This window comes from Melospiza melodia, chromosome 4 (assembly GCF_035770615.1).
Source record: "Melospiza melodia melodia isolate bMelMel2 chromosome 4, bMelMel2.pri, whole genome shotgun sequence".
NCBI classification, from domain to species: Eukaryota; Metazoa; Chordata; class Aves; order Passeriformes; family Passerellidae; genus Melospiza; species Melospiza melodia.
Window position 1 is genome coordinate 93830802 of NC_086197.1, and position 26144 is coordinate 93856945.

The 26144-nt window shown below is 34.4% G+C and overlaps 1 protein-coding gene across 4 annotated transcripts in view; it reads right to left on the reverse strand.

Annotated features, from left to right (window-relative positions):
• CACNA2D1 (calcium voltage-gated channel auxiliary subunit alpha2delta 1) overlaps window positions 1–26144 on the reverse strand; it is a 363361-nt gene that overhangs the window by 135274 nt on the left and 201943 nt on the right. For all 4 annotated transcript variants that reach the window (XM_063155623.1, XM_063155622.1, XM_063155621.1 and 1 more), the window contains exon 6: window positions 16216–16345. In XM_063155623.1, coding sequence (XP_063011693.1) covers window positions 16216–16345 — 130 coding nt within the window. The remainder of the gene's footprint in view (window positions 1–16215; window positions 16346–26144) is intronic.

A 26144-nucleotide genomic window follows, 5' to 3' on the forward strand; every position in this document is an offset into this window, starting at 1 on the left:
AATCAGGGCTTCTGAGACAAGTCAACTAATGCATTTATCATTAACATTACAAACATGCTCTTGCAAATCAAGGAGGTTTTTTTCTTTTCTCTTCTAAAATAGGATTTTGGTACACTTTTTCATTCATCAAAGGAAAAGGTTCTTGATACTTCTCAAGAACCCTTATACAGTGGAAAAAGGAACTCAGTTTTTTTTTTCTTTTTCTGATAGAAATCTTCCCATTACTGTCTATTCATTATTATGTAATTTTAAAAATATTTTCTGGCAGCTAAATTAAAAAAAAAAAAAAATCTTCCTAGATATTTAGTAGGACTCCATTTGGAGGTACTGAGAAATGACAGCATAGAAGTAGTTAAAGCAGGAATGAATCATCTTTTAATGGACTGTTTATATTAGCTAAAACCAGAGTCTGGATCTTCCCTTGTTCTTCTTGGGGAAATCTGAGATCAAAAGACGTTCTGTCAGACCAGGTCTTAAAAAAAAAAAAAAAACCCTCACACTAGGAGAGAAGTCCTTCAAAACCTGCCACATGATGAAAACAGACTTCTGATACTTCAAATTCCATTACAAATTTACAAAGAAGAGACAAATCCATCCTCCTGAAGTGCACTTGGGGAATGCTTTCTGATGCATTGCTAAGGGTCTGGGAGATCACCTGTATGCTTTTTATTTTGAAGGCTGCAATTTCTCCACCAATTTTTGTGGGTGCATAAAATTTCTAATACTGTTAGCCACAAAGATTCTTTTTAAAACAGAAAAGGCATGCTTTGTTTACAAATAAATAATTCAATCATATTAAAAACCCAAGGTCTTGTATTTGTTTTATTCCTTTAAATTCTACATAAAAATACTAAATTACTAACATATAAAAATGCACACAATTGTGCTCTCTATAAACCGGAATAAATTTATGTAAACTAGCTATTTAAAAAGAACACCAAGGAGTTTGACTTGTCTACTGTATGGAATTTTAATTCTCTGATTATCATTAATTTATGTAGCTCTACAGAAGTTCATGGTGTTTCAGCAAAATGCATTATGAAAATGTATTCAAGGAATGGTATCAGGAAATTATTATAATAGAAAATTCTAAAAGTTAAATATTTCTAAACTGATGATCCATGACATAAAAATCCAAAATCCAGCATAGAAGGTAAATGCTCCAAAAGGTTTTCTTCTCTGTAGAAGATACATATTTATTTGGAGAATCTCCCATACAGCATTTCACACCAGAGAAAGTCTCTCTGTAATTTCTGTATGGAGTAGGTGAATCCTCACCCTTTCAGAGCTTTGTGCTGAGTTACCCTAAAGGGATCTACCTGGACAACTCAATGTATCACTTAGGGTAGACTAAAAAAAAAAAAAAGGTGTTTCCCAGTTTTCAAGGCTAGAGAAATCCAAAAGTTAATGAAAACATGTTATCTTCTGCATCAATAATTTACATTTGTTTAGGAATTAGGCAAAATTCAAACAAACCACCCACAACTCCTGCCCAATTCCCCCTTCCCCTCCTTTATTTTCCTAGTTTATGTAAAAATCCTGCTCTAACTTCGAGCTGGATCTGACAAAGGCTGATAACCAACACACAGAAATTAAGGTTTCTATTATATGGATCACATCTTTATTGTCTCTGATTCATTTTCTCTCTGCTTCCTAAATGTGCAAAAAAGTTGTCAGAGATTGCACTAAAGAAGTTACTTGCTGGATTACATGCAACCAATATACTGTATCAATTATATTATTATATGCACTCAATATATACTGAGTTACTTTTCATATATTCCTTAGAATTTTGGATCAATTTACTATATATTTATGTATATTTATGCATTATCTATTTTGCCACACCTCAGTACTGTTTCAAACAATCCAAGAAACTCTGGGAAGTTACCAGTCTCTGAGAAAGAGTCCCATTTTGACATTGTTCTCCCCCTTTCTCAGCTTCAACAGAATAAGCTCACTCCACAAAGAAAAACTAGTAGAAATAACCTTAAAATAAATACTGTAAAAAGCATAAATTTTTTTTATCATATCTAAAATGAAGGAACAAAGTTTTTCTAGACGGGTAACAAAACTCTTGATAATGAAAACAATAATAACAAGGGATGAGATACTGGAAAATCATAAGGCAACAGATCTGTTTTCTTACAATTTCCAGAGTGTGCATGTTCCCAGCACATCAAAGAAAAGAAAAAGGGAGGGGAGGGAGGATAGGAAAGAAAGAAGCACACTCTTCTACAATAATAACTGTGATTTTATATTTCCTCTAAGTGTGGTCCATATTTTAGATAGAAAGCCTGTTATTGGAGTCAAACAGCTTTTAGCTGCTGGACCGTGTAACTCATTCTGAACACACCAGGCTGCAGCAAACAGGGGGAAATGCTAACTTCTATATCAGTAATTTGCAGTAATATAAAGCTGTAACTGAATCAATGTCTCATCGGGAAAACAAACGTTTCCATTTCACCTTTCACTTAAGCTAGTGGCAAGAGGCCATTATCCTGTGACTTTCCATCAGGCCAGCACGATCTCAGACACCCATGTACATCAAACACTGTCTAAAAGACTAGACAGTATTTGCTAAGCTTGCCCTAAAAAAACCCTAATAAAGTAAAACAAAAAGAAAGTAAGAAACAAACAAGAAACCCCAAACCCACAACCAAAAATCAGGGAACAGAGGTTTTTTTGCTGGTGGCCAAGATTTTTACTACAGTCAGACATGCAACCTGTCAGCCTGGTAATGCCCAGGTAATTTCATATCCCCACATGCAATTTGTTGAAGGCAATCTGGATGCCTTCTGTACTACCAAAATTCTTAAAGTAATTAATTCTTGTAGTACAAATATTTACTCTAAGAACAGATGCCACATAAAGTTAGATAACTGCTTGACTTCATGGCAGGCTTTCACAAGATAAGGGACAACCACAATTACTTTAAAGATGGGCAGTGACTCCTCAGCATCATGGAGCTTGTTGAGGGTTTCCATAATTGAGACTTATATTTCTCAAGGACTACTAGAAACAATTAAGCTTAAAAAAAAAAATAAATCTGAGGAACAACTCAAATTGTGAAAAACTTTCCCACTTCTTTAATCAACCATTCATTTTTGCATTTTTTTCCTTTTTTCAAAAACATTTTTCAGAACACAGAGAACAAGCTAAAATCAGCAAAAGTACATACAGAGAGTGGATAAGATGATGAAATTATAAATATGCCACAAATTGGCACTCTTACATACAATTTCATCAAATGCCTTGTCTTTAAGTTAAAAATGACAATATTTTTGGAAGTTATTATCTAAAGAACAAAAGCATGACAGATCCTAGCAAGAGCTGCAATTCATTACACTTGACAAGATTGTAAAAGCAAAGTGATATATACAACATCTTTGCACACTGGCAAACACATTTATGCAAGTATCTGGGAAAACTCTATTTAATTCTCAAATATCATACCATTTCCTCTGCATGTGAGCAAAAAATATTTTATCAAGTCAGATACAAACCCTATGATTAAAATCAAGTCAACAACCATCTACATTTGTTGACATAACAGTACATGTTGCAACTATCCAGACTATATGCCAAGACATGATTTTCACATTAAAGTAAGATTTGTAAAGCAGAAAGATATTTCTGGTTAAGTAATATATAATTCTTGTGCTGATGAGAACTTCAGGAAACAAAATTTAAGGTCAATAAAGAATTAATTAAGCAGAGACACTATTCCTGGGCTGATTTTTTCTAGATATAGAGTAGGTATGAAATCTCATTTATTCACTGTCCATGCATTTAAGCTAAAACCAATGAAATCTCCAGGACACAATTCTGTCTCAAATATAATCACTTGATCACTTGATTTCCCTAATATTTTACTGTCACAAGGCATCCAGAACTTAACACAATGCACAATTTTAATACTAATTTAGGATGTTTAGTTTAATTTTTTCTATAATTTTACCTACTAATGTGACTATCTTAAAGTTCTCATAATATTCATATTCCTATATATTCATAGGAAAAGCGGTGAATATACATAAACAGTATAAAAATATTAGCATCCTTTTTTCTCCTATTATTTAGATGCTTCAGGTGAAATACTAGTCCAAATAAAATCAGTGTACTGATTCTAAAAAGCTAAAGGGAATTTGAAGTAATTAGTAACTGTGTTCTATCTACATTTTTAGGTTTCCTTAAAAAAATCAGATTTAGTTTTACATGCGGGTTGAAAACATGTTAAGATCAGCAATTACCTTGACCTGCAATTACTGCTGAACAAAATCCTGTCAAAATGCAAACTCAGATCAAGCTCATGTAAAAAAGCAAAGCAACATGCCACTTGACTACAAAGCTGAAAAATCAGTATATATATACACTAGATATCTTGCAAAATATGCAACTATCTGAGAGATTTAGTGAGCTTTTGCAAGTTAGGAATGAAACCAATGCTTTTTTGTATTTACAATGCTGTCCAAGGAGTTGAGCACTTCTATTTGGATTCAACTAAATGAGTCTGAAGCAATGCATAAAGTATGCATTTGGTATGTCCAGGTTTACAGTGATGAAACTTCAGTCAGATTCATAGTCAAGTGCTGATTCCTGAGATTTTTTTTTTTTTAAGTAAAGCAAAATAACATCCCAAATAACTAAGCCCCCTTTCATTCCCAGAAGATAAGTTACTCGGAAACATAAATAAAACATCTCTTGGAACCAAGCTGCCAGTTCAGTAGCCCTATATTCCATCCTTCTTAGATCATTTAGTTTCTACTGTCTCACAAAGGCTTTTCAACTGTTAACAAGGTTCATATAATCCCATTTGGTCATTTCTAACAAGGAATGTAAGCACTGCTCTTCCATAAAGGACCATAGGAATATAGCATGATCATAGAATCACAGAGTCACAGAATGGTTTGGGTTGGAAGGGACATTACAGACTGCTTACTTCCAACCCCCATGCCATGGGCAGGGACATCTTTTCTGCAAACATGTGTAACAGGCAGTGCTGCTACCAAAATCTCCTTCCGTCCTGCTGAACACGTGCAAAACAAAACACAGCAACAGGAATCCACCTCTTTAGACCTCCAGAGCTAACCAGGAAAACCTCAGGCTGCTCCAGAAACAAGTTCACATGAGTTCTTGAATTGAAAGGCTCTAAAGACTTAATTTATTTTGGCATTCCCAATCTCCGTTTCTTCTTCTTTGTCTTTGCCAAGCCCTATGTGCCATTTTTTTTTTAAATTTGTTTTGAGCAGTGTTGTCAGCCTGCTGTGGAAGATTTTCTAATTTAAGATTTCGTTACCATCTTTCCTTCAGCTCTGAACAGTCTGTCACTTGCCATACCCATCATGCTGAGCTACCCCAGTGTGCTTTTGATTTTCAGCTGCCAACTGGGAAGGCCAAGGTCTAGATTTGTTTTTTTCCCCTCTTTGTTACTCTCTCCCTAGTCAGCAACTATTTACTGGTTTTCAACAACATAACGTAAGGTGCTGACCTAAATGAGCCTGAGTGATTTCAAATGCAACTGAAAATAAATGGATACCACGGACATTGTACCTTTCAAAGGAAAAGACCATAAGGTTAAAAATGTAAATAGCTTACCATGAAACACTTCTACAGATTGAATAGTTTTACAGATAACGGTTTTGAAGAGCGGTGTGTCTAACTGCAGAAATGAAAATAATTTAAATAAACAGCTTGTAAGCTGAAGGTTGACTTGCAATGAGATGTTTGACATTGTTAAAAGAAACCAATCTTATCATGTTGATTAATGGAAAAGTCCTGATCTAATTTTATAACAGATGTTTGAGCTAAATGTTTTTGTTGAAAATTTGAACATTTACTTGAAGGAGGTCTGACAGGCTCCAATGGCAAGGGCAGCTAATGGTCTTGAATGAAATGTTCTGCATGAACTTGGAAATCCTGCTATGAAATGGGTCCTTCAAGCACAAATGTACTTTAACACATACATAGCTTATTCAATTTCATTCAACTAACCCAAAATTCAGTGCAAATCCATGTAAACATATCCACTGGGTAATGTTCAGTGTTTTGTCCTAGAACACTTTTTCCACTGAAAATTATCTTTCTACAATAAAAATTATCAATATTTGTACAGAAAAAGGCAGAAATTAATATTATTTTTAAACTGATGGTATTAATTTTCAAATCTCTATATTATGGAAAATAACCAATAATAAAGACATTCGAAAAGACAGATGAAGCAAGAGGGCACTCCAGGGGGAAAGGACACACTGAAAATGACAGGATGCCAAAGCTGCAAGATGCCTATTATCTTAATCAGAAGTATGGCAAAAGTTCTTTATTATCCAACAGGGATATGAAAAAGCACTAGGATGCAATTGAGAAAATAATAGAAAAATCCAGTATGCAATAAAGTGAGTCTGCAGTAACAAATAAACAGTACTCATATCCTTAAATTATATTCTGTATGTTAGTATCTTTCAAGACTCAAATTTTGGACATAGCGACAAAAAGCCACTAAGTGTACTCAAATATAACTACATTATCTTTTTTATAGTCTTTCTCACTTCAAAACTAAAACTGAACATACTGTTTGTGAAGGTGATACTACTTTAAATATAATAATAACTACAGTGCTGGATACTTCAATAATGCATGCACAAAAATTATATTATAGAAGATATAATTCAATCCATTAAGCTGCTCATGATTTTACATGTTATTTCTTGGTAATCAACCATGATACATTTATCAACATGGATATCCCAGTAGTATCCAGATTTTTTACCTTTCTTTTTAATAAATAATCTATTGTGGTTATTAATTTTCAGAAAAAAATACTTTGAGTCTTTACTTTTATGCCCTGTCTACCTAAAACTTAACAACTTTATTTCACTTTCTTCTGAAAGAATCAAATCAATGAAATATTTTTAGAGTATAGATTTATAAGGATTCATCATGTAAGTCTTCTAAAGTGCAATAACACAGGGATATAATTTTTAACCGGTAGAGGTTTTAAAAAAATTATAAGTTAGAGCTAGGCTGCTATAAACTCTGCAAAATTCACAGTTGTGGTATTACTGGCTGGAAATACGAGACATTCTTAAATATGAGGACCAATTATTAAAAAATTAATATTACAGAAACCAAATTTCTTTTGCAACATTGCAAAGCTGAAAACTAGATTTCTTTCCAGGGGGAAATCTTTCATAACTCTGTTGAGTATATCCCCCATATTAAGCATATTAAACCTCTTAGATATTAAAACCAAGACAAAACAGCAAGACAGTTATAAAAATTTAATGAGCAGAGAGATGGTTCCATGCAAAATATTTCACACTGCCCAAGTGAAAAAAATTGACTGACATCAATGGATATTTTATTTCAATTCCTCATAATTTGTGCAGGTCAAGTACAGAATAAATTCTTTTTATTCGAATACATTATTTTTGTGTCATTTTTTTGTCTCTGCGTGTATCAGGTACTTATTCTTGGCAATACACGTTAGTTATTTTCTGCAGCTTATATTTTATTACTGGCTTTAGATTACCTCGTCCTCACCTTTAAGGAATTGCACAAGTTTTTGCTTGGCTCATCTTTTTTCAGCACCATGAGATGGCACAGGGGCACAGAGGTGGAGGCAGGAGTTGCCTGCCCAGTTACATTTGCTGTTTGCACAGGGTGACAGAGGGTGTCACCTGCACAGCTCAGAGCAGAGCTGGCACCTTGTGTCAGACCACAGAAGGAAGGAAAAGGGGGAAAGTCATGGTTTCCCTTCTCTTCTCCTCTCCTGCCTCATTTAGATCTCACACTGAACTGAAAAGAACATCTGAGAACAAAAAAAAAAGGCAAACTTGTTTGAGGAGAGGAGAAAAAAAGAATTGACAGGCTCTCAGGGCAATCAAGGAATATTCCAAAGCTTTTGCACTTCCACTTAAAGTATGTTTTAAGAAAGAACATTATTAATTTTCAAATCAATTGGCATTTTCTTGTTAGATATAAATTACTTCAAGCAATTTAGCACTTTTTTTTCATAGTAGTTGTATTATCATATCTACTTGTTTAACAATCTGAAGCACCCCTGAGCATTTATTGGTGGATGCTTAAATTATCTTATATTTTTAATAAGTGGAATAATGAAGATATACTGATATTTGGTGTTCTGCTTAGCAGTCTGTATTGCAGAAAAATACAAAGGCCACCATTAGCTATTTTTACCATAAGAACATTGCCAATCATACTGCAGAGCCAACTTTTCCCTCTTGGTACAAGAGGGTTCAATACTAATTGCTATTCCAAGCTGTGCATAAGAGAGAAAATGCAGGAAAAGAAATGGAAAGGGATCTGAGGAGCAGCAGCAATCATCTGTTCTCCAAAATAGATTTTGGCAGTATGTAAAGTTTAAACAATTATTACTCAGTCAAGCAACCTAACAGACACTGGAATCTCAGGACCTGCTATAAAGTCCAAGATAATTCTGGATGCACACCATATTGCTGGTCAAGAAATCTGCAGAGAGAGGCAGCTATGCTGAATGCTAATGATAATCACCACTCCATTATTAAAAAAGTGTTTTTCACACTTCTGCTTTTTTACAAACTGTACAAATTAATGTTATACATTCTGGGAAAAGAAAGTAAATGGGGACACAGAGTTGTTTTGGCATCTTTGTGTTTAAACTCCAGAGTTTTCAAAATCAACAGCAAGGAAAATCTCTCCATTGCATGGTATTCTAATTTGTTGAAGGCACATCACAAAGACCAGCTTAGCCAGGTAACACAACTTTGGCTTCTGGTATGGCTTTTCACACCTCACTGTGATATTAAAAATTCTAAACATGTAAGAGATCATATCCTTTAAGAAGATAAATGACATGACTGTATCATGTCATTGGCCCAGGCAGATATATTTTTGGTTATAAGAATAGGAAAGACATGATATAGAAAGTTTGGCATTTGATGGTGCCCAGAGGGGTCACTGTGAAAAAAGCCCACAGCCATGGGTTAGGGCCATGCCTAAGGCCGGTATTGCTCTATTTAAAACTCAAACTCAATATTTTTTAGGTTTGACTTTTTTTAAAAAAGAGCATGAACAACAATAGCAAAGAGGAAATAAATTAACCATTGTCTCAACTTAAATAGAAAAAATAATTAATAGATTTTATTCTATATAAAAATAAATAAGGGTTAACACACCAAAATGTGATTTGTTTTTGTGGAATGTGGTTTTCATGGGGAATTGTGTGTCAGTACAACATCCTGACATAGTTACATTTTAGCAATATAGGGGTTTGTTGTAATTAAATCTATCTTAAAATATTTTTTCAATGAAAGTGAAATAGTCTGGAAAAGAGGTTTTTTTAAAAGATATCAATTAGAAGGTAAATTTCTGTATCTGACAAATAGGAACCTAGAAGATCAGGAGGCAACTATTCAGTGCCTTTCTTTAATGAAGTACAGATGTTAATCATGAAATTTGGGATTCTCTGGAAGCATGCTGAATACTGAAACAGAGAAAACTAGGATGTCTGCATGGGTGCAGATATGCTGTGTTAATATGCTCACTCATAAAAGAAAGTTGGCAGTGGAAATGAAAATATTATTTCTGCCAAGCTAGATCAATAAGAATAAAACTATTTGGAAGTAAAAATAGCACCTGGTAAGAGAAGAACCCTGCAACAACATGAAGAAAATTTATTTCCTAAGGATCATGAAGTAAATCCTGTAACTTCTTTTCATCCCTACAACAAATTACTGTATAGGATTAAAGGCTTCATCATGATAAAGAGAAAATTCCCATAATGAATTGCTAGTGTGTTATGACTGTTTGCTTGAATGTAGTATTTAATTTCCCCAGGTTAAATTACCAGAATAGATGTAAAATATTTAAGAAACAGCTCTAAGCTGTGAAAGTCAAACTTTTATATTAAAACTTAAAATGTTAAGCTTAAACTGTTATTTGAGAAAACTCTTCAACACAAAATAACAGAGAGAAATGTAAAAATTAGTATCTATTGTTTCCAACTAGAGACAAAAAAAAAAAACCATAGTGCAATTAAAACACTAGAAAAATTATTTTGGGCATAATTTATTCTGTTATATAGTGTCCTTCAAATGTGTCAAAATAAAAACTTATTTTTCAAAAAGATTTAAAATAAAATAATTGCTATTCCAGGAAAGTTTCTGAGTGTTAAGTATCAAGACTCACATTATGGTCTCTTTCAGTCAGCTCTCACACTAATATATACAAATAAATAAAATCAATCATACTGTTTATAAATAGCCAACCCTTGATTCATTTCAAATAAAGATTTTTCAGTGCAGGGGTAGAATATTTCAGAATACCCACTTTTAGTAGAAACTTGTGTTTAGACAACTGTGTCTCTATGAAAGCCTAAGGTATTTAGGTTCTAAATTTACCACTGAAAAAAAAAACCCTTGTTTTTATTTTGCAGAAACACATGAAAATTTTTATCAAACACCTTTAGACAAAGCAAGTCTGGAAGAGTACCTGGAATTACAATAGAAGTGTGTTTTATTTCTAGTATATACTTTTTGGGATGCATCTTTATTAGGTAGATTGCTTTAAATCTACACTGAGAATTCCTTACTACATTTGTATTTTCCAAGTAGCATGTACCTAACCAGTTCCGTCTTTCAAAGAGGAAAAATTTACCTTCGGCCACAAAAAGGTCTTTCCCTATTTTAGCTTATTATCTGAAATTTTGATAACTTTAGACAGAAGTCATGGTCAGCTTGATGTCAAGTGATTATGCTAGACCATCCATCAAATTAAATTAATGGTACTAATCCCAGTACCAAAATATAAATGCCTCCTTGCAATGGAGGATACTGTTCAAGTTGTTTGGCCTTCTGGATTGTGACAGAAACAAGCTTTTTCATCAAGTTAGAAAAGCTATTTCTTTTTGCTGATTATTCAAATAAGAATTTAATTCAGGGAGCTTTAGCAATCTGCCAGGGGCGGAAAAAATCCAACTGTAATTGTCAGAGCATAAAAAGAAATACTGACCCTAGAGTTCTTTACTTAAGCTTCTGCACTGGTATTTTCCTTCCAGGTTTAATATTGAACCAACCAGGCAGTACTTAGGGACTTAGCTGCAACTAACATTTGCTTTATAGTTACCCCTAGCCATAGTCTTTGGTATTTAAAACAGGCTGACACTGAAATTCATTTAAAGGTCTACTTCACTCATTACATGTTTTCACAAATAGCTTTCTGATTAAAATAGCAGAGAAACAACAACAACAACAAAAAACCACCACACAGAAGTTACAGTAATCTCACATGCTATTTGCACGAGACATCCATAATACCTATTTCCAAATTTAAAGGTGTGAACACATTCAAAATTAGAGACTTGAAACAATAATTTTTCAATCTCTGATGTAGTAAGCATGTGCTATTCATTTACCCCTTACAATAAACCAAGAGAAGATCTTCAGTTTGTCAGCTATAACAAAAAATATATCAAGACCACTCTGCTTAAAATATGCTGCACCAATTAATTTAGGCAATAAAAGTGACTTGGCTGTTTGTAACAGCTATTTAAATTAAATAGAAAAAAAAAATGTCCACAAACATTTTATTGTCTTTAGATATTTAAGGAATGTGGATGTAGCATGTCAAAATTTTTACACAACCCTTCATCCATATCTGGATTTCTTAATAAATCTCATTTGTTATCCACACATAAGGCCTTCAATGAATAAATGATAGCACAGTTTCTGCTAGTTTATTTAAATTGGGGGTTTCTTTTGGAGGGGTAATATTGTCGCACTCATGGTTTCATTTCCCAGTATTTCTGAGGGTTTTATTCACAGAATCATAGAAAGGGCTGAGTTAGAAGGGACCTTAAAGATCATCGACTTCCAACATTCCTGCCATGTGCTGGACCTCCTTCCACTTGACTGCTGTTCCCAAACGGCATTTCTTTTACTTTCAAGCTCTTAGGCTGAGATACACAAGATTAGCAGAAACTGTATAATATTTTAAAAATTCACCAAGAAATAATATTATGGTCAAGATAAAAACCACTGTAGTATCTAACTCTTTTTTTTTTCTAATTAGTTCTAAAAGTTTTTATTACCCTTGAGTGATATACTGGAGTACCAGAATGTCAAAATGCTTTATTCATAACTAATTATTTACATATATGATGCACCACTAGAAAGACAAAATTTATATCCACTGTCATACTTGATGTCAAATAATATATAATAAATACAAGGCTTCAGACAACAGAAAAATTTTGACTGCCATGAAAGGGGAATATGAAGCAACAGTATTTATATTTTATTATTACTAAGGTAGATGTACCATCAATTACTTTTAACTCAATATTTATGCCTCGTTTGATGGCTTTGGAGACGGGAAGCCCTTTTTTCTTGCTGGTTGCTGTCCAAATATATTCAAAGTTATGTTGTCATGTTCATGACATATTACTTTCAACTTGACACTTTAATCAGCTCTTCCACACTAATCAAGCAGTGAGTGACATGTGGAAACATCATTTCTGATTTAAAGGGAGTAAAGTAGAAATAACCACACAGAAAAAAAGCAAACCTGGTTTGTGTGCTTTGTCTAACACCTCACCTTGTTGTCATCTTAATGCAACAGTTCCCATACCCACTCAGTGATTTCTCATGGGCATCTCCTCACAGCACTGACTTCTGCTTCACAGCAGAAGCTCCAACACTCTTCACAGCACAACCAAAAACTTCCAACCCTCTTCACAGCACAGCCAACAAACTCCAGCTCCCTCCTCACCCAGCTAACCCACTCTTTTGTAGCACTCGTCATCTTATTGGACCCAGCTGTGGCCTGTTAAGAGCAGGCCTGTCCCTAGTCCCTAATCTTTGGTGATTAGTACAGCTGCAACTACCTTCTGTAATATCTTTATTTTCTTACATTCTATCCCTCCACATCACCTCAAACCATAACACCAGCACAGACATAGACCTGGAGGAATCACTGCGGCAGATGGGAAAAGTAGATCCAAGACAGCCAGGGCATGTGGTATATCCACTGGGAAGATTAACCCTGCTTTCCTTGTGCCAGGGATTTCCTCTTACTTCTGGCCTGCAGTTCCTATATTCTGCTTAGGGATAAGCAGGGTTCAGTTTTAATGAGGATTTAGAAACAAGACTTCAGCTATTACTAATAGGAGATGCATGACTAATTCCTAGTGCATGTGTTAGAAAGAGGACCTGAGGGTCTCTTCTGTTTTCAGCTGCAGATTGATTTTACTTCAAAACCTAAATGGGCCTCTTGAAAAATACTGAATTAAAAGTCTGATCTGGTTCTATCTTATTGGGATTGCCTCCTTGCTTCAATCCTCAGAAACAGGAAAGTAAATTAACTCCTTAGACTTTCTCCTGTCTCTGCATAGGTTTTGGCAAAAGATCCAGGAAAAGAAAAATAATTATAATAAAAAAAGAACTGCTTTCATAATACTTCTTTCTATAATCAAATAACTCACAAAGTAATAACCTGGATGTAGTTAATGGATATTTTGTTATGATGTATTACATATTTTTATGGTGAAATACATGAACTACTTCACAAGAATCTCTTCTTATATTTCAAACAAAGCAAATCACTATATATATAGGAAGAAAAGGATGTTATTTTATCGACCACACTAGATTTTAAGTAGGTTGTGCACCATTACAGAATTATTAGACAAAAAAGTTTCCCAATTTAAAAAATATAAGTGGATAGAAATTCATTATTTTATTCAATTTAAAAAATCACTAAAAATCGTAAGCAATAACTACAATATAAATGAAACATAAATAGAAAAAAAAATGGGTAGCATATTGACTATCTTAAAGGTCTCTTCCACTCCTAATGATTCTATGGTTAAGAGTTGAATTCCTAGTTCCATACAGAAAATAATGAATTACATGAAAAAGCATGATTGACAGGCCCAAGTGAAAATCCAGACCACGTGTGGCTCTAACAGTAATTGTCCCTCTGCCCTAGGGACAAGAACCTGCTGCTGCAAGAGGCAAGAGAAGTGAAAGCCAATCTCAAGGAGGAATAGGCAAGTCAAATATCTGGTCATTGAAAACTGTTCAGTGAGATTCAAAGAGCAATTCTTTGTTTCTCTTGGCCACCTGCAAAGCATATACAATAAAGGATAAAAAATGAAATCTGCTTGCCAAGGCATAATTCAGTCAAAAAAAAATTACTTCCAAGCTGTAAAACTTTTGAACTGTGTCTCTTCCACGGATTTCCTGAAGGATTGATTGTAATTCCTGTGTTGCAAATGCTTCAAAGCAGAGTGGGATTTATATATGGAATTGCAGATAGCATTTTCAAATTTACAGCTGCTCCCTGTTATAGTGGACACTGAAACCTCCCAAGAAATGACAGGTTAGCTCCTGTGAACAGGCAGAAAAATGATAACAGTGTTCAAGATGCATTATCTGTCTTTCTACAGTTATAAAAATTGCTTGTAGATCATAATGTGAAAAGAACAAACCTAAATTCTACTTTTGGAAATCTGTTGGTGAATGACTACCTCACAATTGCTCACTTGCGTTTTCGATGACACATGAACTTTGTAACTATAAAATAGAACCTGGTGAACATTTTGTGTTTATTGACATGAAATCTGTCACTTTTAGGTATTCTCAAGCTGTTATCACTGAAAATTCCATCTGTAACACAAAGTTACCCAGACTCACAAGAACATGATTTTTTTTGACATAGAATTGTAGATTTCCTGGTAATTTTCTATACTTCTACTTCTCTGGTAATTAATATAAAAACCAGATCCAATAATCACAGACCATATATGCTGCACATGCGCATACATTTCTCCAGAAATGTACATTTCTTTCTGCTATCATCATTTTATTAGATACTAAAGTTGTACCTTTCCTATAGAATTCATAATCTGTCCTCCTTTTCAGATTTATGGGCTGTACAGGAACATTACATAGTATACATTTTTTAAGGGATATGTGTCCTCAGGAATTCCATTTAAGATGTTAAATTCAACACATCAAGGAAACATTTCATGTACTGTTATGATGAAAATCTTATACCAAAGTTCACATGGCATTTACAAATATCCTAATAACTGGAGTTGAGTTTTCCCAACATTTTAACAGTGAAGTATCAATTCTCTTCCAAAAAATGAAAAAAAAAAGGAAATGGCCTGTCACTTCTCTGTAATCCTGCAATTAAGGTGCACTTTAGCACTTATTAAAGCCAGAATCCCAGAATAATCCTTTAGGTCTGTCAGTCAAGCTCATCATATAAGAATACAAGCTACTATGATTCTTTCCCCCATCACAGTGACATTTACATTTTCATCCCTCTGCCATTTATGGAAGCTGCATGCAACTGTGGCCATGAATTTTAAAAAGCTTAGGTCACCCTAGGGTCTCTTTCCTCTTGATGAGACTTTAAAAGAGGAAAAAGACTGCATACTTGGAATTAGGACCTTAAATAAAAAACAATCAAAACTTAAAAATAGAAATCCTATTTAATTTTTCTCCCTGCCATTTAAAAAATATGCAGCTCCTTTGAATGCTGAAATGTCTTTTTGTTGTATAAAGATTTTTGCTTGATGATGAGCACAGGGACTTTTTTCCATCTTGAAAGATAACTACATAGTTTTGAAATACAATTAAAGAATCCTCATCTGTATACGCATATATATATATATTTTATTTTTTGCATCGTTTAGAAAGACTTTATGTAAATTCTCTGCCACTCTGTTACTGCAGTTCTAGAAATGCACTGGATGAAATATTGGTACTACCAGCTCACACAGCTTGTTATTTCCCTAAACTGTACCAGCTCATGAGATACTTAAAAATGTTTTCAGAACTCATCCCTGCCTGAGGCCACACTGAGTGTAAAGAAGAGCTGTCAAGAATTGTTTGTATTAAATGTGAACAGCCCAGAGAAAGAATGGATCAGATCATCAGAATATGCAAGAGTTTTGTTTCACCTCCAGTTACATTTGTGAAACTCAGATCCAATCCTAACGGATCTCTTTAACTGCAGCACCTACCAATTCACAAAATTAATCATATCCCTAATACGACACATCTGTGAAGTAGCACTGAAAGAAGTAACGGTGACATTAACAGCAAACCTGCACTAAAAATGTAGAAAAACATTGTTTTAAGAATGGGGAACAAATAATGAGCTTAGTTTTAAAACATAAAATCACTTTGTTCACATGCCACTTACAGCCTTCATAAATATCTGTTGGTATGTGGACTGCTGCATGTTGGTAAGATGTTTGCCGTCGGAAAACAGGATCATCTTCAAATACTGGTCTGATTCTCTGGCTGCCAGATTCAGTTTCATTCTTTTCAGGCTTTTAAAAGAAAAATATGTAAAGAGCAAAATATTAAAAAGTGTGCTAAAAACAATGCCACTCAGATTTTCTCTTTTTACGTAAAAAAATCATCATAGTTTTCTTTCACTGCTGACATTGAACACAATATAACATTTCTATATAAGCACAATTAGTTTCTCCAGGTCAAGGAATATTTATGTATAGTTTGCTTTCAGTTTTTATTTACCCAATGCTTTCAGTGAAATGAAGACCTGCAAAAGAAAAGTATGAGCCTAAACCCCTTACACACTTAAATTTCATAACTGCATGGAATTTTTACACCTATAACACAAGGGAAATTAATTACCTTTTATTACATGTAATAATTTTCACCAAATCTTAAATGTTACTTTTTTTTCCTTCTGCAGATTATGTCATAAATCACAAATCTGAAAATGATACCACACATAAACACTGCATACACAGATTTTTCAGAAACAGAGGTGTGCATCCAGAAAAAGCAAGGAAATGAAGCCTTAGAATTTCTGATTGAATCAGGTTTTTTCATTGATTTATATTAAGCACATCTCAGTGAAATTCCATGTACTGTCTACATCTATCCAAGGGGACAGGTCCCAAACACTCAGGTGCTCACCGTCTGCCTTGGGTTCTAATCTTTTCTCACCTGTCTGCACCCTTATACACATTTCTTGACTCCTTCTAATTCATTCAGTCAGTTTGTACTAGTTCTTAAACATTTTGAAAATCTGAGATTTTTTGAAGTGTGGAACCAAGGAGGTAGTGAAGGCCAAAGAGGAGGTAGGAATGTTTTCAGCTGGAGCTGGAACAAGAGGCCCCATGCCATGGGTCCACTGCCACTTAAAGCAGTAATATAGCAACTATGACACCGAATGATTACTCAGGCCAGCTATTGGAGGCAATTATAAGGACATTTTTAATACTATAGAGTCATCAGTTTTTGAAAATGTGCTATGCTTGATAAATAGTGCTGACAATGGTCAGTAAGGCATGTGTGTGCTGAGGCCACTCTGTTTATTATCCTTTGTTTATCGATTTATCTATTTATTTATTTATTTATTTATTATTTATTTATGCATTATCTATATATTTATCTATTTCTCTATTATCTAAGTACAGACAGATAGACTTTAGCTTATCCACAATGCCATGTAATGAAATTGCCTATGTTTTCTTATCTGCTTCATCTCAATGTCACAGAACAAGTATATGCCCTTTTAAGTAAAGGTTCAAATGCTGCCTGAAGTAAGCCTAAAAACCTGGGTGGGTTTTAAAGAACTGATTTCCTTTAGAAATACAGAGGGCAGAACTCTAGCCAGTGACAGCCACCGATTTCAACAACCCAGCAGTGTTGTGCTCATCACTGCAGGCTGCCTTCAGAGTGAATGAAGAGGAATGGGAAAGTTTGGAGTGCAATTCATCTTATCCTAATTAGACACCTATTTTCCCATGACATGAATCATGCTTTAGAAGTGCCTCCTAGTTTTGATTGATTGTAGAAGTAGCTCCAGTGCAAATCACCTGGATGTAAAAGTCAGCAATACAGCTGCCTAGAATTAGGTGAGATGAATCTCACAAGTCTACTAAACTTCCAGAAGAAAAGAAGCTGGATACTCATTTTGATTATTTTTATGCAGCATAGCTACTACATCTTATGCTGACAAGCTCAATTTGTTATAAAGGATTTAACCCCATTCTGGGAATGAGTAAGAGTTTGGGAGGGTCAGCTGTGAAGATGATCAAAGAGATATTCCTTTCTAATGATGTTATGCTTAATACTACAAGCTCAGAGAAATGAGGAGAGAGGGGACATTCATCATGAAGGTGGAGTATCTGTGGAGCAACTGCTGTGTGTCCAAAGATCCTACTTCCCAAAAAGTGTTTGGACATTGCCTGCTGGTGGGAAGTTAAGAAGAAATCTTTTTTATTTCCATGGCTTTAATGTTTGGAACTTGCTTTTCTTTATTAAACTGTCTTTATCTCAATCCATGAGTATTTTACGATCTTATTTTCTTACCCCTCCACTGCTGGAGGGGGGTGGTACAGGAGAATGTGACAGACAGCTTCGTGGGCAGCCAGCAGCCAAACAAGGCTCACAACCATTATAACTTACTTGGAAGGGTGCAGACTAAAGCCAGGATCAGTAACAGTTTATGCTTTGTATGATTTGAAATGACACAGCATTATGACAGCTTCAGACAATGTAATTTGGTTCCATTTTTCACAGATTTTTGTTGTGTTGTTTGCTTCGGTGTTTTTTCCTTCTATGTTATCCCACATGTTTTTTTCATGCCCCACAACTGGCATGCATAACATTTCACAAATTCTGGTGTTCTTTACATAAGTTAACTTTTAGCTTCAAGTTGCTCAAAGTAATGACTTTGTCTAATTATGCAAATACAATCTCAATAGTCAATCATTCATGTGGCAAAATCTCCCTTCTGTTGGAAAGTCATTTGATTAAAAAAACATTGTAAAAGTCTTATTTCTAAAAATTAGTAGCAACGACTACAAACCCTCAAGGCTTTCACAGTACAATTCAGAATTTCACTTCAGAAAATAATTGAGGACCATGAGGCCACAAAACCATACTGAAATACCTGAATGAGTGAATGTAAAAATATTTATTTCAACTAAATTCCCACAAGAAATACATGGGAGGGAATGGGTATGGTAAAAAAGAAAGGGTGTGAACATAGAATCAAAGAATATCCTGAGCTGGAATGGACTGACTAGCCAAAGTTCATCAAAGTTCAGCTTCTGGCCCTACAAAAAACAATCTCAAGGATCACACATTTTTCCATCCAGTCCATCTCAGCAGGTCTTGTACAGAAGTTTTTGTATTACAATACATTTAGATTTTTGCTTGAAATTCCTGAAGCATCACAACATAAAAGGATCATATTTCTTCTAATTGGTATTTCATTTTAATTCCAATAAATAACTACATTCTTTCAGTCTTTCCATTCATTCATATGCTATGAAAGAAGCTTTATGTCTACTGCCAAAATCTGATTAAACTTTGTTGAAATTGAAACCACTTAATTAATTATGACCTGAATGCCTTAAAATAAAATAAAAAAATCTACTTCTCACATTTTTAAGAGCACACACACACACTGAGGTCCCCCTGAAAAAGACTGTGACTCACTCTGTTGTCATTCCTACCAATATTCCATGATATCAAATCAAAAAACATTAATCTAAAAACTCTTCTCAACTTCATTAATGCAGGCAATGGATTTAAAACTACATAAAGTAATGTAGATGCTTTCACACTGCTCTCATTGACCTTCGTGGCAGTATTTTATGATGTACAGCTCTGACAGTGAAATAACACATCAATCTGCCCAAATATCAAACACAAAAAATAACAAAATCCTTTAAAAATTTTGAAGTTACCCTCACACAGGAACAATTTGTTCTGTAAATCTAAATGGTGTCTGAACTAGTTCTGTACACAACAGGTAAGTATCGGAACCATTATTGGTAAATTAGTGCTGAACTCCTCCTGACAAGACAAAATTTATACTGTAGTGGATTCTTCTACAGAAAATAAATCTAATTGGTTTTAATTTGAAAACTTTTGAATTTCAAGTAGCTTATATCAAAAAAAAAAAAAAAAAGGAAAAAGGAAAAAAAGGAATGATTAAAAAGGAAAACCTCAATGTTATTAAATATTTTAATCTTGCATTTCTATGAAAAGCCTGACAGATTGTGGTGTCAGTGGGTACAGTTTTATACCCTGTTAAACTTTCTTCTCAGAAAAGCAGCAAAACACCTATTTTGATGGAAAGTGATCCAGCATGTGAATATAATTAAAACCCAACTCCAACCAATTTCTCTCTCAAGTCAGGAGCTGAAATGCAATCAATACTGGCACAGAAAAATCCCACAGGAGACAGTGGCTGAAGATTAATTTTCTATCCATTCAAACCTGGCCTTCACTTATTGCATTACATTGTTACCTACCACTGACAGTCAGCAAAATAACTCACTCATTTCGCTGCAATGAATTTCCAGACCAATTTCTTCCTCCCTTGAGAGGTAGATAAAATTCATTTCTCTTTTCAGTTCACATTTGTGCCATTTTAAGGCTTTTTTTTTTTTTTTTGTTAATAAATAAAGTTGGGGTTTTTTATGTATCTATCATTCACCATCAGGATAAAAGGAAATTGATACAGCAGCTAAAACACAAGAAATGAGTTGTTTTGCGGCTATTCTTTGTGATTATTTCTAAATCTTTCTTGGCACGATGTCCAATAAACTGAAGGGTACCTTCTGCATCATTTTATAAGCCAAGTACACAACAGAAATAATGCAACTTCTCTCTAGAGGGCTTTCTGAACATAAATTAATGTATTTACATGAGTTAACTGGAAGCTTTATGCAAAGAAGTTTTACTGAAATATTTGTTTAAAAAAGAAAACATCCCTTAAAACAAAATTGACAAAGATCATTTCGAGAAATTGTGACATAGTCCAGCTGCCCATTTCACTGCAGCGAAACTTTTCCTGATTCCTGTCCACAGAATTCAGTTACTTTCCATCATCACAGCTGTAAAAAGATGAGTGGATTTTCTATCTCTACTAATATATTTTCATTTAGTTGAAAAATACTGGTTATTGTGGAAATGAGAATGCTTTTCCATTAGTATAAAAATTATTTTTGCTTTTTGCAGATGTTGAAAACGCAACCAGAAAGCTGACATTATTTACAAAAAAACCCCAAAACATCAGCAAAACACAGAAAAACTCACCACCAAAGTGAAGCAATCTTCAGTTGTTTTCTGAAAGCAGATTCTTTTCAGAAACAATTTAGAAGTTGCTCAAAGCATAACAGTAGATTTAGCATCATGATGAAAGAATAAAAGTAGATTTCTTTCAATTCCTGAACAGATATTCAGCCATTAACAATGACACCTGCCTGCTTTCATATTTACGTAAAACAGAAAAGAATTGGTTGCTGGTATTTTCCATTGCCTTCATATCCAGGGACTGTGTTCTGCATAAAATCTCACTCTCCCTACCACCACCATTTTAAAAAATTAATGTAAAGATGGAATTATAATCATTGTAAATAATAAATACCCAAATTTCTTCCTCAGTGAAATTTATTCCTGTCTTACCTTGCAGAATTCTGGAAGTTTTATATTTCCGTCTCTAGCTTTCAGCCTGGGTTTTATTTCTGAAAATCTGTTGAAATTTCTAAATGTAAATTTTTAAGCAATTGGGGCTCACTTCTTTTAATTAACTCACAGATCTACTCTGTACAAATGAAACTGTCACATACAAAATAAGCACAGAATTTCTCCTAAGCTCAGTTCTGTACTCTTTTATTCTTTTTCTGTTTTCCTGGGTTTTTTCCTCCCTGAGGAAAATAATCCAGTAGAACCTCATACAAAACCCCTCTGAAAATGCCTGTGGCCCCATTAAAAAGTTAAAGCTGGACCTAAGAGAGAGAGTAAAATGGGACATTGCTGGAAGCACACAGTTCAGCAAATGCCTGCAGCAAGCAAGGACTGGGGGCAGCTCTTCTTAGGACTCGGAGTTAATTTTCAAGAGCAGCTAGAATGAATTTCTAATAGCCACAGCACTTTTACAGCATTTTAGATAATGTAATGAGAGCATTGCCTTCTGATAACATTTTTTATTTCCTTTTCACTGTGATTTCCCAGTTGTGGGAAGATTGCTGAGTGCATTCAGGTGGTTGTGATGGAACTGTGAAGAGTTTATTTTGTTTTCACTCTGTGTCAGTGGGGGACTCAGGTCTTCCCTTTGCAACATGATGATTTTAAGTGACATCCTTCTGCCTACTCTTAGGGACAAAACAATTAAAAGGCTTACAAATAAAACAAGAAAACAGTTGGCTCAGAAGAACCAAAATATTTTTCCGTCACACAACAGGGAGGTGTTAAACATAAGAATGTATGCATACACATATTGACATATATAAACATAAGCATTTTTTTTTTCAAATATAAGTAGGGTTTGGGTAGCTTCAGAATGGGAACTAGGAGGGAATTTAGTGAGGAAATAATTTATATTTGCATCTCTCAGTGTGCTATCCTCAAGGGTCCTTATATTTAACGGAGATAAGAGTTGCTTTCACTATTTTCAATGTTTTCATATGCTTCTAATGGGTCAGTTGATTACTCAAAGTCAATGATAAAACAAATGGAACTCTGGATTGAGTGTTGATATTTAAAACAAATATAAATTTTCTTATAGAAGTGATTTAATTTCCAGCATTCTGCCAACTGAGTACGTACCAAATACAAAGTCACAATAATGTAAAAGTATTTATTTGCCTCTTCGGCTAATTTTATAATGCAGTTATCTTTTGTCTATGATAATTTCTGTACAGCTACTTACAGGCTTGTCCCTGTCTACTGTATACAAGACTATATCATATTTTATGGATAGCACAAAACCATGTGGGGAGGTTATGCATTCATTTATCTAACTTTTATGGTTCACAGTTTCTGATCAGAACTTTTAGATAGGCACAACATTATTATATATCTCAAACATAATAGTGTTTTCTTTTTATTTGCATTTTGAACTATTCACAGAATTCAATGCTTCATAACTTTGGTTTCATGAATTAATGAATCCCTGCTGAAATTAATTGATCAAATGTAAAGACCTGAAAATTTGAGGACTTTTTACTTTTTTGTCTCTTGATACAAGACAAAGGGCAATAGTTTGCAACAAAAAAAGGGTAGATTTTGACATGATATAAGAAATAAGTATTGAGAAATTAGGGTGGTAAAACGCTGGGAAAGGTTGCCCAGAGAAGTGGTAGATACCTCCATCTATGGAAACATTCAAGGTAAACATTCAAAAATTCCACTCTATGGAAACATTCAACAGGCAAACATTCAAGACCTCCATCTATGGAAACATTCAAGGTTGGGTTGGTTTGGTCTCTAAACAACCTGATCTAGTTCATGATGTCCCTGCTTATTGCATAGGCTTGGAATAGATGAACTTTAAAAGTTCCTTCCAATCAAAACTATTTCATGATCCTGTGAAAATATCGTAACATTTCAATGAGTTATATTCTGTAGAAACAGAGGAAAACATCTGGGTTTTCTCAATTTCTTAAGGTGGAAAGATTTTCAGAATAGAAATCTAAGCTTCTGGAAGTCTTCTGTTTAAAAGAGTTGACAACTATGAGGGTGCCTTAAATACCATAATTCAGGTAATTATATACTTCTATAATTTTCTTAATTTCTGACAAAAAAGGAACATTTATAAGGTATAATTTTTCAATAAGCTAAAAGAAACCTTTAGGATTAAAATATAGTAATAAAGAAATTGATGAAAATTTCTTTTTTTAATTATTACAGATTGCATGTGACCTTCACTAAAATGCTACATAGAGTCTGCTGCAGAAATATCAGTATGCAAAAATTAATTTCTGTCCTGTCCTATTTTCTCTTGAGCTACAATGACAGGTAAAATGAAATGTGTATTTAAATATTTAAGCACATAAGAAATGTAAGACTTATTCATCTTCCCAAAGATAAATGGTGACCACCCCGAGGTCACTGAGAACCTCTCCAATTCCCGGAGTGTTTCAGGGATGATGGAGAGCTGCCTCACAATGATATGACAACCACTGGATCCATCTCATCTGCTCCCAAGGACACACGCATGTCTGATTAGCCTCAGTGGTCCCTAACTCTATCCCTTCCATTCCTGAGGGTTCAGGCAACATCTCCCTATCCTTCCTGAGTTATATATGCTGGTCATGAGATTGGGTATCGTGACGTGTAATCCCACCTGGGTGTCCCAGCCTAGTCCTCTTCTGTGACCGTGGTCACAGGGGTTCTTGGATGAGGGAAGAGACAAAAATGTTGACTTCATGTTCAGAAGGCTTGATTTATTATTTTATTATATATATATATTACATTAAAACTATACTAAAAAGAAATAGAAGGAAAAGGTTCATCTCAGAAGGCTAGCAAAGAATAGAATAGAAAAGAATTATAACAAAAGCCAGCTGTCTGGGACTCTGTCTGAGATAGCTCGTTCTTGATTAGCCATTAATTGGAAACATCCAAGATGGGCCAATCACAGATGCACCTGTTGCATTCCACAGCAGCAGATAATCATTGTTTGCATTCTGTTGCTGAAACTTCTCAGCAGGAAAAATCCTAATGAAAGCACTTTTATGAAAAGATGCCTGCGACACTCTTCCACATGGCGTGATAGTCTGGGAAAATTCAGGGCTTTGTGACCAAGGTGTTCACCAAGAGTGATCTTCCTGCCTGCCCTTAAAAATAATCAGGTGCTGCACAGATCCATCTACTTCAGCACTGACTATAACAGTGTCTTGACTGGATAATACCATTGGACAACCATGGGAATAGAGAATCATACTAGAAGAAAAGCAAATCTCCCTTTAACTGATTGCAATGCTACTAAAAGTTCAGAAAAACCTAGTTAATTCTTAGTCAAACAAACAAAAAAAATCCTTTACATTTCATAGCCTCCTTCACTGAACTTCCACATCCCATGAGTGTACTCAAACATATGTAATAAAATAAAAATATCCATTGTTGACAAAAGTCCTGTAAAATACTTAGTCATCTAAATTTCAAGACCAAAATGCACTCTAGAGAATTTCGATTTTTTATACATCACCCAATTAAATTTCAAACTAGGAACTGTTCTTCTCTCATTGGAATAAAATACCCTGTCCACCTTTTACAGTCCCCACATCTGATTAAAGATCATATCCCTGGAGAACAAGAACTGTTAAATCATCTTAATGCTTCATTGGGAATTAGTTATAACACCAACTGAATGTGAACGCTTAATTAATTAGATTTTTTCATCTGATGCAGTTGTCTTTGCCATGCTTTGCTAAGCCATCAACTGATCCTGTTTCACAGTTCATTCTTATCTTCAGTCATACTGACTAGGTCTTTTGTATATCCTGCAGCATACTAATTTGTTATTGCTCCTTTTCATTTGTACCTTCTTCTGTGTCAATAGCAACATAAATAACAGCACAAACCTGCTTTAAGAAGAAGGTTGGACTACATCACCTCCAGGAGGCCTCCTAATTTTTTAATTTTTAAATCTATTTTTTTCTCCACTAATGGAGCTTAAAACACTATATAAAGATCATTGGCTAATTCATGGTCACAAAAATTTAATGCAGCTTTTCACTAATTAAATGACAGCTGTATCAGGGCAGACAAAGTCTGTAGGTAACATTAAACCATGCACAGACCTATGGACCACAGACTTTCTCTGCAGACTAAACACCATACCATAATTTAAATAAAATGCCATAACACTATTGGACCAATATATATATATATATTAGACTATAGTCATAAGACTATTTATATGACTTTAAAATGCTAGTGTGGTGAAATCCTAACGATGTAATAATGAAGAAGAACATCATTCGCAGAAACTAAGGGAAGTTTAAGAAAGATAATCTGCCCAAGTAAAGAATCATATCAAAAGCCAACAAAAAAAAACAAAGAAAAAGAAAGTAAAACCAAAAGGAAGATGACACAGGTCAATGTGTAGATTTTGAAAGAGTTTTTAAAACGTCAGCAAATTGAAATACCTATGTAAAAGGTCAGCTGAAGTTTGAGTTCTAAAGTTTTTAGGTCTGGGCAATGTGATTTCCCACTGGATTAAAATTTATTTTAAATACACACCATAAAGAGAGCTGCAATAATTCCTTTAACACTCTGTTTTACACACCAGCATAAAAACTCTGGAAGATTTAAACTCTGTTGATGATAATAGATATGACTGTCTCCTTC